This window comes from Tasmannia lanceolata, unplaced genomic scaffold (assembly GCF_043159265.1).
Source record: "Tasmannia lanceolata isolate RefF3 unplaced genomic scaffold, GAP_Taslan_0.1 ptg000013l, whole genome shotgun sequence".
Taxonomy (NCBI): Eukaryota; Viridiplantae; Streptophyta; class Magnoliopsida; order Canellales; family Winteraceae; genus Tasmannia; species Tasmannia lanceolata.
Genome location: NW_027518690.1, coordinates 12,598,049 through 12,615,166, shown reverse-complemented (window position 1 = coordinate 12,615,166; position 17,118 = coordinate 12,598,049). Strand labels below are relative to the sequence as shown.

The window sequence follows — 17,118 nt, the reverse complement described above, 5'->3', positions numbered from 1 at the left end:
AAATTATTTCCTGTTTTTTTTTTACTGAAGGGTATTTCGGTAAATTTCTCCATGTAGTGGCATTGATATATATAAGCAATATGTTAGGGTTGCGGTATTAGGTTTTTGTTTGTGTTTCTTGGCCAAGAAGAAGAGAGTTTGTAACCTTAGACCGAAACAGTGAAAATCTTCCCCCAGCGGACATAGGCAGTGCCGAACCACGTAAAATCTTGTGTTTCTTGTGTGATTGTTTTCTATGCATCTTTTCTTAACATTTTTGCTGCACATTGTGTTTGATCTGTGTTGAGAAGGTATTTCTCGGTTTTTTTCTACACTCGTCATGGATGTAAGTTGTAACATGGCATAATTCGCGCTCTTCCACTTAATAGACAAGCACCTGAGACCTCTAAAAGTTTCATAATCAGATCTACCATGATAGTTGTTGTGTTCTCTCATGGTGTAACAGAAAATCACGCAATGCAAAACACGAGACCAAATATATAGAGTTACATTATCCTATAAAGACAATACTAGTAGCATGCACACATTTTATATAAAAAAGAATGAAAATCAAGTCAGAAATGTTCTTGGCAACATATAGAACAATAAGATGGAATAACATGATACATAATACATCTGTTACCCTTCTAAAAAAAAAACATGATATATCATACAGTCCACTCTAGGACGATTAAGCAATTCAATTTTGATAACCTCACCGGCTTGAAAAGCAAGTTCCATGTATGGTACACCTCAATGTGGCTGAATCCTATTTCAAACATTTGAGTTTGTTCGCAGTCTCAATGATATTCAGGCCTCTCTCTGGGTGTTCAAACTTTAACAACTTCTGAAGTTGAACCGCCGAATCAAAAAGACAATCCTGCTTGACAGACAATTCTGTATGAAGAGCAAATAGAACCTTATTGACATCTTCCACGAGCTCAAGACAGAAGAGGTGGTTAAAGACCTGAAATCAATTACACATCACGGATTATGATAGATTGTTATTGCTTTCCAATATCCTCTCATCTCATGAACATGGTTTTAAATTTCGGCCGAAATCTGAAATTTCAGATTTCGATTGGGACTGAAATCTATGAATTTCGAATTTGGGTTTGATTTCGAGCGAAATGGCCAAAAATTATAAAAAAATAAAAATAAAATCAGTTTTGGTAATTTAAAACCTTGCTCATGAATATATGCCCTTGCCTCTTACCACTTTCATTCTTGAAACAACCATCTCCCTGATGGCTGCGGATCTTGAAACCAAATTAATGATGAAGAGGCCACCTTCTGAGAGGGATTCCTTCACAGTTAAAAGAAAAGACTCTTCCATAAAATCTGCTGGAGGGCATGTCAATCCGGAGCTACAAGAAAAGAATATAACAAATAGCATCACTAATACCCACTTTTCTTGACACAGAACGCTGTGGAGAATAAACACGTAATGATTTTGTTTACCTCAAATCAGCCGAATCAGCATCAATGATGAGTATTTCGAATCCAGTACTTTTCTTGCCTTGGGAAAGAGAGTTGGTGCCACTTGTGTTAGGAGAAGATGAACTTTCTTTGGAGATAACATCATTTTCATTCTTAGAAGTCAGCCTAGAAGAAGTCATGTCGGCCGTGGCCTCTCTCACAAACTGGATTCCATCAGCAATATGTACCTATAACGTCACAGTAAAAATATAATTGTCAGCAATGCGGAACTTCTGAACCCGGGAAAACCCTCAAAAACCTGTAAGGCCATATTTTGATATGTTTTGCATGTTCATCCCACTATTGTTCTTTGAGAAAGATATCAACACCCTAGCAATATAGCATGTGTTTTCCTTACATGAAATGTGAGATATTCCCAGAGGCTAACATGAAATTATCCTGATGATTAAAAGTTTCATTTGAGTACCAATTATTTGTACAAGCTGGTGTAAACAATTATCAGTCAACCTTTTGACCAACTCAAGATCGAGGCCTTTGGGCATCAGAAATTGAATTGGTGACGCCCCTCATAAAAATATTGATTCAAGAAGAAAAACAAACCCCTGCAAGGGAATAATACCTTGTGAAATGATAAATGCAACAATTACAATCACCCCTTTTGAGCAATGTAAAAATCATAAATAGAATGGAAAAAAACTAGGGGTGCAACTCGGGTCAGGTTGAGGCCAACCCAAGGAACCATTCACTCAACCCGACTTCGAACCCGATGAGGTTCAACCCGACCCAACCCGAGTTTTTAGGCTTACTGAAAACTTTAAAAAAATGATAAAAAAATGTCAGGTTTCACTCGGATCAGGTTGCCCAAGCCCTCAACCCGAACCTGACCCGAACTCAATCAGGGTTAGGAAAACCCAACCCGAACCTGAACCCGACCTGTCCAGACTTTTTTTTGGGTTGAACCCGACCCGAGTTGCACCCCTAGAAAAAACCTCAAAAATAGAAATTTAAATCTGTAAACACTTAACACCATTGCGCTCATATAAGAGGTGAAGTATGATTCAAAAGTAATTAATGAGCACAATTCTAAGTGTCAATTCCATTCAAAAGAATCCTAAAAATAAACTCCATACATATGCCTGTCACTGGAGATGCAAATCCTGCTGTAAGATTCTAAAGCATACAATAGTAGACCAACTGTTTTGTGTTTCTTCTGACCATTGTAAGTGAAACCCAATTTTGCGTCATCAGATTTCTTTCTCCCAGATTTTCTCTCATCTCTATTGGAAGCTTCATTGTCAGAATACATTTTCATTGGAGCACATCTCAAAGGATCACACATCGCCACATTATCTCGTGTATTTGGAATCTATTTACCATTTAATTAAGACCACATATATTTGTATCAGGTAAATATGGAATATAAAGCACAGAAGAAAAACTATAGTAAGATATTACCATTAACTATGAGAACGAGTAAATCACCTTCAACTGGTTATCCTCTACAAATCCAAAATAGTCCTTTGCCAAATCTAACACTATAGGGTCTAACTCCACCACCTGCATGAATAGATATGATAAGGCATAGCCATTCTTGCATATGGAAACACTAAATGAAGGTTTACGCATCATGGAAACTACCTCAATGTCCAAAAAAGGCATGCATCCATGGATGAACATGGGAAGAAGACCGGCTCCAAGACCTATTACAGCTGTCTTAACCTGAGAAACACACAACTATTACACAGAGCAACACATAAAGCAGCCTTGAAAATTATAATTGAAACTAAAAAGATAAAAGTAGACAGGGCTTTTCATATGTCAAATTAATTGAGAAATTATATTCTTATCATATGTAAAGACCCGGCCCCACACGGGCCTAGAAAGTTAATAACCTTAATTAAATCTAGACCGTAGATCCCTAGACCAAAAATCACAGTGTATTTTCGCTTTTTTAGTATAACCAATTTTTGGGGCATCAAATCTTGTTCGTTCGACATGATTTTGGTCCGGTAGATGGGTATTTCGAATGCCTATCTAACGGACTCAAGATTTAGCGGTTCGGACATGATTTGAGTAAGTTATGACCTTTTTCTATTAGGGTTAGACATAATTACGAGTTTTGTTTTATTAGGCAATTTTTTAGGAGTGCCAATATTAAAATTTAGTATTTTCCTTTTTAATTAAGTTAAGTAATAAGATAAAAAGTAAAGAGACCTAGAGAGACTAGGAAACTTACTAACTATTAGTAGTTAATTAGGAAACAACTCTAAACAAAAAGGAAAGCTAGGATTTATAAAAGACCCTTCATGTGGTTCTCCCCTCTCACGCACACCCAAACCGTAGAGAGAGAGAGAGAGTGAGAAAAGAGGGGAAGAGAAAAAAGAGATCCTTAAGAGCTTTTCAAACACTTTGATCCATGTAAGTTTTTGTGATTTTAATGATCTAGGGTTTGTTTTCTTTTAAAGATTAAAACCTAATGAGAAAGGATCTTAAAGATTGATAGAGATAAATCATAAATGAAACATTAATCCCTTTCTTTCAAATAAACCATAGAAATAACTGTTTTCTTTCGAATCTAAATCTAGAGTACGATATATGTTACGAACGTAATTTTTCCTTTCGAATTGAAATTCCTAGATGATCTTTATAATAAAGAGGATGGTTTTCTTTTAGATAATTTATTGAGTGATGTGTAATAGGGATAATATCATTTTTTTTTAAAACCAGCCCATGTGTCTGGAATCTAAAAGCCCTAAGTAGCTGACTTTTTGCATGTTTATACTAGTATCAATTTTATATCTTCCTTGTAAAAAAATAAAATCAGATTTATATGTTTATGATAAGTATTATCAAAGGCCTTAATTTTTTTCAAGAAATTCCTTACGTGTGCTTACTATATATATATATATATATATATATATATATATATATATAAGATCTATATTCTTAGATAAACAACCATATGTGTAAAACATATGAGAAATATCAATTGTTTTGATAAAATATCCCACATGTGTAACTTTCTCCAATGCTTTAAGTACGTGGTTTCGAAAAAAACAGCCCTCACGGGTAAACATTATAAAACTCCAGCCCTCAAAGAAAATGATTAAAGAGTTATTGATGGATTTTTTTTAAGAAAACAGCCCCTAAACTATTGATATCACCCAAAGGTAATTATAAACAAAGATAATTAAGAATAATAAAAGGATATGGTCTTACATAAGCCTTAGGTGTATGTGTGTTTGTCACTTGGAAATATGGATTGAGGAAACTTAGAATTTGGTATATCATTGTGTTTCAGATTCGGTAGCAATCCCTACTCAGACATAGAGGATTTCTTACTCTTTCACGTCACAAATAACTAAGGTAGGTGACGGTACCCTAAATTTGTACTCTTGAGCAATGATTGATTTATATGCATGCAATGAAATTCTTAGTAGACATAGAATTGTTCATGATAATGATGTAGTTAAGATGATTGTTTCTTATTAATATGCATCGTGCTCTCATGTTTTATTATACTAGTAGCACGCAAATGTTGAAAAATGATGCTATGCCAGTAGCTTGCAAAAGATGAAGTGTTATGATTCCTTGTTAAAGTAAAAAGGAAAATGTGGGAAGCAATAAAACTGCTAAAATTTTTTTTAAGATATTGGAAAGAAGAAAAAAAGCATATGGATGATATGCCAGTAGAACTAATAAGAGACAAAGACATTGGAAAATTAATTTGGTGGATTGGGCGGAGGTATGAGTTGTCCAGGAATAATAAAATTCCGAGCCGGCCTTCCTTGGCGGTAATTGCATCCTCTTGGACCATAATGTCAAGAGGCGGAGTGGCTATTAAGCACGTCGTAAAATGTCCTTCATGCCCACTACTTGTAGACGAGGGTAGTGGAACGTATTGAAGGCAAGGTAACAACCTATGACGAGTTGGATTGCCTTGGGGAGTCGTCTCATGCATTAAATTAATAATAAACATAAACCTCTTAAATGTAAAATGTTGTATGTTTTATGAGATCAGTGGATTCACATTCAATGGATATTATGACGTGTTCTTTTATTAATATTGCATGTTTCAATTTGAAGTAATTGTTATCACATGTTCACTATTGAATTAATTTGTATGCTTTTAAATTCAAGAGTTGTTTAATTGTACATAGTTCTTTGAACTAACACAAAAAATCCCCCACAGGTTTTGCTATAATTGATGACATTGAGACAAATGCTAATGAGGAAATCGAGAATAAAAAGGGGTGTGCAAGAGCGAGGATAGAGTAACTAGTGTGGCAGTGTAGCCTTGGCGGCTATCCGTCTTATTCTTAGTTTGTTTCTGTTTTTGGTAGTTATGTCAAATCCTCTTATTAGACTCTTTAGTAAGCTTTTAATTGAGTATTCAAATTTGAAAAAAAAAAAATTTGCTGTTTTTTGTAACGGTCCGGGTTTATAGTTATCAAAAAATCCTGGTCGTTACATCATATGACCCACTAACATCACAGATATTAAATCATTTCCTTATCACAAACCCACCACTCTCTAGAGCTGTTTCCACAGCCAACAAAACCTTATATTAGAATTTAGAAGCACAATTTATGGAAAGCACTAATCTGCAATAGCATTTCTTACTGTTTTTCCAGCCGAAGCTGCCATTTCCAGCTTAGTAGCTATCAATGCAAACCCAGAAACGATCCCACAATGATAAGAACTGGCCAGGTAACTGTGATCAACCTTCAAATTGTTTCTGGATCCTAAAATTGAAAAAAAAAAAAAAAAAATCAAATCAACAGTCCATGAATTATAATAGCACATCTTAGCTTCGAAATTGAACAAAATCAGTTACTGAATGAGAAACAAACAATACACACTCAAACTTGAGACTGATGAACTTCAAAAGCAAGCCCATCACAAAATTAGATAGAAAAGAATATGTTCAATGGGTACAAAAAGTAAGCTTATATTTTACTAAGAAGAGGAAAGCAAGAGACAGGAAGGAAATTTTACCCTCTAAAAGTGACACATTTTTTTTTTTGAACAATAGAAGTGACACATATTGAAATTAAACTTCACCATTGGAGTCATTCCAAGCAAAGGCAGAGTTAAGAATCGATATTAGAGCAAGGTTCACTTCGATCGGACTCTATGCCTCTTAACTGGAGATAAGCGTCATTTTTATCAAGTACTTCCAATTGAAACCTAAGTTCTTTTCTTCCTCTATTCAGAAACACCAACTTCCTTTACTCTAATTCACTAATTCTTTAATTACGAAAGTTAATCCATTCACAAACCCTTTCTATCTCTGTCCAGTCCCCCAATCATCAAAACTCCATTCCTATCATACGCAAAAATCCAAAAACCAAACTCTCATCCTTTGTCAATTACAAAAACCCAAAACCCAAATCCCCTTCCCTTTGTGAAGCTCAAAATTCAAAATCCCCTTTTCGTGAGTCTCAAAACTCACCATGAACCCTTTGTGGATCTCACCCCCTCCATTCCTTCATTTACTAATTCACAATTCTATACCCATCTCTTTGTCACTCTCAAAACCCAAATCCTTATATCACCCATCTCTCTCGTTCCAAGAAAGAAAATGATGTTTTCATCCAAATAGTTTTCCTTTCCACCCCAGCTAGATTCGTAAATTTTTCATTTACTTTTCCTATCCCAGATTCTGCAACTACAAATGGACCTCTCACACATTTTCTAACATTTGACTCTCTGCATCTATATTTTTCATCTGTTATTACTTAACATCTCTCTGTTTTCTGTCCATCTTTTTCTATCATGACATACTTTCCCAACCCTTCATCATCTCCCTTTATATTCTCCCTCAACTAGTTAACATAAAGCTCATTGATGACAACTACCTTATCTAGAAGGTTCAAATTCTATCTATTGCTTGTGAAAAGGGTATCCTTCCACATATTATGGGCAAATTACACCTCCATATAAGTTTGTATGTGTGTGAAGAAACAGGGATCTGATAACAAGGATCCTAAGGAAGTAGAGTGGCAGATGAATCGGGAATATGGGGCATGGCATCCAATGTTTAGGTAACCACTGACTAGATCAACTCCACACTTGCTTCAAAGCTTCTTGAACAGGTTTTTGACGTTTCTACTCCATGGGAACTCTAGAGGGCTCTCCCAAGTTCTTACTCCCAATAGTCTGAAGCTCAGATTCTAAGATTTCAGAATTGTAAGGTAATCTTTCTAGAGAATTCCGCTTGAAGATGAAGAATCTTTTTATTAGTTTGCAGATTTAAGACAACCAGCCAATGAACACGATAAAGTCCGCTATCCTCTTAATGGAAAGGAAGATGATTATAAAATATTTACTGCATCTCTCCTCAACAGCAAGGAGTTTCCTAGAATCACTGAGTTCAAGATCTTGCGTCCACCATATAACAGACTTAACGACATCCACCTCAACGCCATCAAAGCCACTTGCACCACCATCTTCATCCTAAGAAAATGCTGAGGTTCTTTATTTGGATGGATCATCTAACTTATGTTGGCATGTCGAGGTCATGGTTATGGTCAAGATAGAGGCCGTGGAGGCTTCCCTTATATTTCGAGAGGATTTCAAAATCCTCGACCTAGGACCTAGTATCCATGACCTGCTCAGGGACCATCTCAGCGTGGTTTGCGACCAGCACCATCATCCATTGGATATTCTTCATAGATGGCTTCGTATTTGTGTGCTTTAAGGTCAACTGCTTCCTTTCATCCACGAACACCAGTTACCATGGGTTGTTAGATTTGCGGTCATAACAGTCGCAATGGGCCCACATGTTACTATCACTAGAGTTCAAAGTATCATAGTTCCCTCTGAAAGCACTCACGTAACAATGGGAACTGTTCAATTTCGACTCCGTCTAAAGCTTCTTGGGTAGTTGACTCGAGTGCCCCACAGGACTGTAACGACCCGAATTTGGGGCAAATTTTTTAGACAAGATTTTTTTTTCTTCAAAATCCCAAAATCCGAATCGCTACCCCAGTAAACTTCGGCGGATGATAATCTATAAACTGCCTATGCAACTGGGAAGGGTCTCTGGTGTAGCCCTCGGCTCCTGACGAACTGCTAGAGCCGTTGCAATGTTCTGAAGTGTTGCTTGATTAGCTGATTGGTTTTCAGCATGGGCCTGAGCTAGTGCAGTTAGATTTGTAGCTTGGGACTGTTGTTGTGCTGCCAGAAGCTGTGCGATCATGTGCAAGGGGTCCTGACCCTGACCTTGATCCTGACCTAATTCCTGACCTGATTCCTGACCTTGACCTTGACCTTGGGCATTGCCCCTATTTCCTCTCCTCTGATATTGCTGCATCTGCAAAATGAGCAAACAGGGTTAGCTACATATTTTATTGGATTTGCTTTTTCTTTATCATGGATCATTTGTTAGGGTGGGTTGGTTAGTTTTATTTATTTATTTTTAGATCTATGTCGGTGTATGCTTTTCCTTTAGGTTATATTTTGGGTGTATCATGGAGGTGTATGATTTTTATTTATTATCTGCCCACTAACTTTTCCTAAGACGTACCCAAGACTCGTAACGAACTATGCATTTAGAAAATCAAAAACAATTCCCTTTCTGATGTGGGGTCTAAAATCCACTCCCCTTGGAGTCCGACATCCTCGTCGGCACATCGTACTGCGGGAGCAAAGCTTTGATACCAACTGTAACGACCCCGATTTCTGAAGCGGGTCGCCAAGGAAAAACACAATAAATTTTTATTTTTTTTATACTACATACAAAAGACTAATTTTAAGATAATATTAAAGATGAGCATTCTTATTCCAAAACATAAGAATCCTATTACATACTTTCAAAAACCAATTAAAATTATAACAACCAAAATCCATAACTACTAACTATCTGCGGAAGCTCAACAAAAGAAATAAAAATGAAACTCTAACTCTTTGGGATAACATCATTCCCAAACTACGATCGCTCAATCCCATCCTATGTTATTAAATTTTCTCGTTTGCGAAAGCTCTCTCGTCAATCTCCTCAAAACCTGTGGGTGGAAAAATAGGTCAAGCAAGTTGTACAACTGGAGAAGACTTCATGTAATAAAAGTATTATAATGAAATTTGCATTACAAAATTGTTCCATATACATCAGTTCCAGGAGATAACGAAATATAGATAGACTAAGGAAAACGACAACAAAGTATATGATGGGTAGTAAGATCACTAATAAGAACGAATTATGGTGAATCAACAGATTATGGCACGCAGGGAAATAAAACATGCCAACACGACAAAGAGATAAATGTAATTTAAGTAAAAACAACATCATGGGTTCAATAAATCTAGGGCAGTGATAAATCGACTCCCCTAATGGATAAATCGACTCCCCATGTGTCTATCTCTCTCCTCTTTCTCTCTCTAACCTAGAGGAGAGAGAAAGACACATGGGGAGTCGATTCATCAATTTGGGGAGTCGATTTATCACTCCCCTAAATCTATCCTCGATCCATTTTACTAAAAACATCTTATGTATATATCCAGGTCATCATCACCTGGCAGAAGCGGGTGGAAGCATAGGTCTTTCTATATATATATGCCACGCATATATACATAGTTCAATAACGTTACCGTACATCGACAAGGAATATATGCATAAGATCATATGTTTTTCCAAATCAAATCCTTTTAAAATTCTCTTTTCATTGGAATTCTAAGGTACAGAAATATGACGTATTTGAAACTTGGTAATAAAGAACTAAATTCATAATACAAGCTATTACCAGAACCGTTATTATATAAGTCAACTGCAACTTGCCTTGATTATCGAGTGTAAGACGATGCCAATAAGTCTCTACGAATCAATCAGGTGGGTGGGTGTCCTGTACCAATTATATACCAAGAGTGTCAAAATTTATTTGCAACTAACCTCGAGTCATCTTTAAATTAATTTGTTAACTTTCGTTTCACCCTGGCGTCGGAAATTTTCTGCTTCATTGAGTTATATGTGAATTTTGTATGATTATGTTACTTGAATAGATTTTGTGTTATTAGTGTTGTTTGCAAGGATTTATGAGTAATTAATATTATTTGAGTAGATTTTTGTCTTACTATATTATTAAATTTTCATCTCATTATGGCGTATGACGTCGTTTGTGAATTCCACCCCATTATAGAGTTTTTGGAAAAGTGATATCCACACAACCATACTTATTACATACACTACCCAACCTCATCTTTTAGTAAATCATTTACAGAAAGAAAAGACAAAGCGAGAAAGTGTCATTATAATAAAATGGTAGTGCTGATAACATCTCCGCTTTTTATATAAACTTGATTGTGAAATTATCGAAATTGAACTGTACTGTTCTCATTTCACATGGAAAGAGACATAGTAGTCATTATCAACTTCTTTTCTTATAGGCCATTCATTGTATTCTTTTTACTGTATTCTTCCACTTGAATTTTTTTTCTTCCTGCAGCTGCATGAGCCTGGGTATGGAGATGAAGGGCTTCGAGCTTGTTGTGGTTTACCACGGGTCAAGAAGGGCATGGGCGTGGATAATGGCCTAAAGCTGGGCATGGGTTTCGGCATAAGTGAAGTGGGTTTTTGGAGTTTCAGCTATTTAATATGAGCATGGGTTTTGGGCACAAAATTAATGTGTTTGAATGATGTGAAGTAAGGCTACTGTTAGCCGTGGGTTTCATAGTTTTAGGTCATCCGGGCTATGTTTGACATCAAAGCTATTGATGGGTCTTAAGATTGAAGTTTGAAGTTGCAGTCATAGAAATTTTAAGTTGCAAACAGGGATTTGGAAAAAAAAAAAAAACTATACGATATGAGACTTTGAAAAAGGGGTACCAATTGATGCAAACAATAATATAATTTTGAAACCCACAATGTAAATTTCACATCAATGGTGTACAGCCATGTCTCCAAATTCTTTTTATCCAAAAGCCACATGCACAACTCCCTTAATCCCCACAATAAAATACCTGATTTGACTCAGGACAAGAAAACCCAATTTGCTTAACATGGCTGCACTTTCCAAGTTGATATTGGCACCCCTTTTTGAGAGTTTCATATTCTATAGTTCATTTTTTTTCCAAACCCCTGTTTGCAACTTAAAATTTCTATGGCTGCAACTTCAAACTTCAATCTTAAGACCCATCAATAGCCTTGATGTCAAACATAGCCCGGATGACCTAAAACTACGAAACCCACTGCTAACAGTAGCCTTACTCCACATCATTCAAACACATTAATTTTGTGCCCAAAACCTATGCTCATAATAAATAGCTGAAACTCCAAAAACCCACTTCACTTATGCCGAAACCCATGCCCAGCTTTAGGACATTATCCACGCCCATGCCCTTCTTGACCCGTGCTAAACCACGGCAAGCTCGAAGGCCTTCATCTCCATACCCAGACTCATGCAGCTACAAGAAGAAGAAAAAAAATCAAGTGGAAGAATACAGTAAAAAGAATACAATGAATGGGCTATAAGAAAAGAAGTTGATAATGACTATTATGTCTCTTTCCATGTGAAATGAGAACAGTACAGTTCAATTTCGATAATTTCACTATCAAGTTTATATAAAAAACGGAGATGTTATAAGCACTACCATTTTATTATAATGACACTTTCTCGCTGTCTTTTCTTTAACTCTATAATGGGGTGGAATTCACAAACGACGTCATACGCCATAATGAAACGAAAATTTAATAATATAATAAGACAAAACTCTACTCAAATAATATTAATTACTCATAAATCCTTGCAAACAACACTAATAACACAAAATTTATTCAAGTAACATAATCATACAAAATTCACATATAACTCAATGAAGCGGAAAATTTCCAACGCCAGGGTGAAACGGAAGTTAACAAATTAATTTAAAGATGATCGAGGTTAGTTGCAAATAAATTTTGACACTCTTGGTATATAATTGGTACAGGACACCCACTCACCTGATTGATTCGTAGAAACTTATTGGCATCATCTTACACTCGATAATTAAGGCAAGTTGTAGTTGACTTATGTAATAACGGTTCTGATAATGGCTTGTATTATGAATTTAGTTCTTTATTACCATGTTTCAAATACGTCATATTTTTGTACCTTAGAATTCCAATGAAAAGAGAATTTTGAAAGGATTTGATTTGGAAAAAAATATGATGTTATACATATATTCCTTGTCGCTGTATGGTAACGCTATTGACCTATGTATATATGCGTGGCACACACACACACACACACACACACACACACACACACACACATATATATATATATATATATATATATATATATATATATAAAGACCTATGCTTCCACCCGCTTCGGCCAGGTGGTGATGACCTGGGATATATACATAAGATGTGGTAAAATGGATCGAGGATAGATTTATTGGGCCCATGATGTTGTTTTTACTTTAGTTACTTACATTTATCTCTTTGTCGTGTTGGCATGTTTTATTTCCCCGCGTGCCATAATCTGTTGATTCACCATAATTCGTTCTTATTAGTGATCTTACTACCCATCATATGCTTTGTTGTCGTTCTCCTTAGTCTATCTATATTTCGTTATCTCCTGGAACTGATGCATATGGAACAATTTTGTAATGCAAATTTCATTATAGTACTTTTATTACATGAAGTCTTCTCCAGTTGTACAACTTGTTTGACCTATTTTTCCACCCACAGGTTTTGAGGAGATTGACGAGGGAGCTTTCGCAAACGAGAAAATTTAACAAAATAGGATGGGGATTGAGCGATCGTAGTTTGGGAATGATGTTATCCCAAAGAGTTAAAGTTTCATTTTTATCTCTTTTGTTGAGTTTCTGCAGATAGTTAGTTTTTATGGATTTTGGTTGTTATAATTTTAATTGGTTTTTGAAAGTATGTAATATGATTCTTATGTTTTGGAATAAGATTGTTCATCTTTAATATTATCTTAAAATTAGTCTTTTGTATGTAGTATAAAAATAAATAAAAATTATTGTGTTTTTCCTTAGTGACCCATTTCGGAAATCATGGTCGTTACAAGGACTTATCCGAAGACTCAAGTAACATGTCTTCCCTAGTTTGTTATTTGGGGTCATCTCGCATAGTATGGGATTATGGATGTTTCATTCCAATCCCCATGTTGGTTCAGCTTCGATTTCTTCCTCATTTAGCTTTTTTTTTTGTTCCTGATGCATTTGTTCCCTGCCACTTTATTATTTGTTTCTAAGCCTTCTGCTTAAATTATTAGCTATTTCAAAGTTCACTTCTCAATTTTCTAGCTATTTTATTTTGTACATTGTATTTTGTTGCAGTGGAGGACCTATGCTTTGGGATGCTCCTGTCCAGAGATTCACGTAATGGTGATTTATATTTTCGAATTGATATTTGTGTTAGATAGTCACATTTGGAATGTGTAGTTATTGCCCGTCTTTTGGTCATATTCATCTCACTAACTTGCTCATACAAACCATCATGTCTTCATTTGTTAGTTTGCAGCATAGTTTTAAAACTCCCCTGTGTCATCGTGGACTCCCCCAAGTCGACTCCCTTTTACCTTGGCCGTGTTCCACGTTTTGCCTTACAGAGTCAGTAAAAACTCCATTGACTCTCCCGAATTATGGCCACGTCAACCGAGTACTCGACCGCGTCGTGCCGAGTCGACTAGGATTTTCTTCAGCCGTGTTCCACGCCGCATCCGCATTTATAAACACTGGTTTTCAAGGCTTCCATTATAGTTGCTTGTCATAAAACTTTTAAGCAATAAAAATGAAAATAATAAAACTTCTAAGCAACATATTTGCCCTAGTTGTAAGCACGAAAAGTGTTCACATATACCGTTTAGTTCATATATTAGTATTTTTTATTTCTTTCCCATGTGAAATTGTGTTCTAATGTTTCAGCCCTAACCCTATTTCTTCATTATCTAGCTCTCCTTCCTGCGATATTTCTGTGGATGATTTCACTCGATACAGTTGGATATATTTCTAAAAAATAAATTAGATGTTTCGTCCATTTTATCATCCTCCTATTTTTTACAACCATGTAAAATATATACATATAAAAAAGGTAACAACAATAAATCTAGAAAGCCGCACATGCCGCAAAAGGCTACATCAGCCAAGGACCACAAACACGCATGCAATGCCATACAACTAGATTTGTAAAATTGACTTTGAAATTTGCAATCTGCCTTGGTGTTTCCTTCATGATGTACATGTGAGTAGGACCACTCAAAAGTGGCGACCAAGTCAATCATCTCTCTAAAGAATCATTAGAATCTCCAAGGGAGATGCATCTCCTCCCTAAGCCATCAAATGGTGTTGAAAGAATCATCTTCCATCCAAATCATGGAGCGGCTTAAACAGGTTGAGTTTAATCCCACTCCAAACCACATTAACCTCTGCCTTTGTTGTGTCACTCTCTATACAAGGTCTTGTGAATGCCAATACAACCCAACCAACAGTGCAAATAATAGTACCATCTTCATAGAAACGCTATTCAGGCACCTGGACGGGGGCACGCCAAGCACCTGACAAGTGAGATAAGGGCGAGTAATCACTACCAATAGAAATCCGACCATAATTGATGTTCTATTAATTACGTGTTGGCAAAAACAAGGCATTTAGATGCCCTCTCAAAAATGGCAACATTGATCTAACTAATGACACGACCTAAGCCATTCCTTTTATTATTTAAAAGGCGATCATTTCTTCCCTTAAAACCAAAGAAAGAAGGCAAATGTAATCCTCCACAAGCATGTCAACATCTTGTTGATAGGCGTACACCATTAGGACCAAAATCAGGTAATAGATAATAAATCTGACAATGGCAAAAGGGCTTTGCACAAACCAAAAAAGTAGCACCATACTTAAGTTGACCACAGACAACAGACGGAAATGTAGTTAGGAGGTTCACCAAGGTCGCCAAGGAATTCGGGAGTGGAAGGACACTCAGCAACATATCTTACATGACTAATCAGATAAAATCCCATTTTGTGTGGTGTGTGTGTGTGTGTGTGGGGGGGGGGGGGGGGGGGATTCCGACATCAGAGTCAATGACTGAAAGTAATGATCAGTTATCATGCTAGACAACGCAAAGAATTCCTCAAAAGATGCCCTTAAAAGAGAAGAGTTCCTCAAAAGACCTAAAGGATGCACAATGTCGGGCCACCGGGGTAATCACTGGAAAAGGAACTATCCCGATAGTCAACCACATTGCTCAAGAGTTGATAGCTCTAACAAATAGAATTGGAACATCATGAGTGAGAATGCAATCCCCACACCAATCTAAGCAAAAAAAAGAAAAATGGGTCCACTCCATCTACCAAACAAAGAGATATGTAATCCTTAACAGTATTGAATTCTTGTTTCCAAAGTTACAGGATGCGGAGCTAACTATCCCACATTCGCAAAGTATGAGATATCTCTTCTCCTTATGGTACTTTAAGTTAATTATCTTTAATCATAGCACATCCTTGTTGTTAAATAATCTCTACCACCACTTGGTAACAAAGACCGCCTTTTAGTGTCTACTGTTTTTTCCACCCATCATGCCATAATCTTTGGCCAACACACTTGATCCTTGTTTATGAGGTACACCTTTTGGATGATGGGATCATCATCCAAAAAAAAAATTATGTTGGATGTATTCTATTTGACTGAAGCAGTCTTGAAGTTTAGTTGAGCAATAATTGTACCACTCATTCAATCCTCGACATTGGTGGCAGAAACATAAGATTTTTGCCTATTGATTTTTTTTACTGGTATTTTCTCAATAATAATGATTAGGGTTCATCAAAGAGGCTAAACAATTTGAATTAATATACATTTGGATTGTGAAAAGGTCGCTAGCAAATTGATATATACTCCTTGTGTGAGGTCAAAAGACCAGCTGACAGATATGTTGATGAAGGTGCTTGGTCATAATCAGCTTGACATTGTTTGTTCCAAGTTGGGCAAGGATGAGTGGATGATATATATACTCAAGCTTGACGGCGGGTGTGAAGAGTTAGGATATTATAAGTAGTTTTCAGTTTTATATTTTTTTATATGTTTCTTTTTAGTACATGACTTATCAGGATAGGGAACATCATAATGGGTGCCCTAATAGAATCTTTGTAATTCAATGTAAGAGAATTATACACATATTCTAGTGAGTCATGACGTTATAATTCAAAACTCATGAACTCCTTTCCCCATATTTATTTTCTCTCCTCTTTCTCCTCTTTACTCCTCATCACCAAATCGTACAACTTGGATGGTCACCCCCCAAGATTTCTTGGTTACCTTTAACAATTACACAAGACTTAAACTCCAAGTCTTCGAGTATTTTAAATTTTCGCAGCACAAAGTAGCCCTGGATCACAACAATCCTCCTCATTATCTTCATCATCTCTAGTTGGACCAGCTTTGATGCCCCCATCTTCATTATCCACCTACTCTCCTTCTTCTAGTTTGGCAATTGAACTTGGTCACTAGTAGGTTTCAATACACAGGCGAACAGTGGGATCGCACAGCACTTATATAATACGCAATTCGCGCGTGAATGTAGGGGATTGAGTGTCCTTCATAGCCCCCCCCCCACACACACACTTCAGTCTGATCTCTCCCAAGAGGGCTTCGTCGTAGGTGTCCGTCCTCTTTCTACGAAGTGCAACTGGATTGACTGCCCAGATCCTCAGCTACCCATTGCAGCATAGAATTGATGACTGCCCAGATGAGACTCCC

General features: G+C 36.5%; 1 protein-coding gene across 2 annotated transcripts in view; it reads right to left on the bottom strand.

Moving 5' to 3' along the window:
- Window positions 1-510: 510 nt before the first annotated feature.
- LOC143889815 (S-adenosyl-L-methionine-dependent methyltransferases superfamily protein) overlaps window positions 511-17,118 on the bottom strand; it is a 38,236-nt gene continuing 21,628 nt past the window's right edge. For both annotated transcript variants that reach the window (XM_077394175.1, XM_077394174.1), the window contains 6 exons: window positions 6,043-6,164; window positions 3,058-3,138; window positions 2,902-2,976; window positions 1,441-1,646; window positions 1,196-1,346; window positions 511-946 (listed from right to left, as the gene is read on the bottom strand). In XM_077394175.1, coding sequence (XP_077250290.1) covers window positions 749-946; window positions 1,196-1,346; window positions 1,441-1,646; window positions 2,902-2,976; window positions 3,058-3,138; window positions 6,043-6,164 — 833 coding nt within the window. In that variant the 3' untranslated portion in view covers window positions 511-748. The remainder of the gene's footprint in view (window positions 947-1,195; window positions 1,347-1,440; window positions 1,647-2,901; window positions 2,977-3,057; window positions 3,139-6,042; window positions 6,165-17,118) is intronic.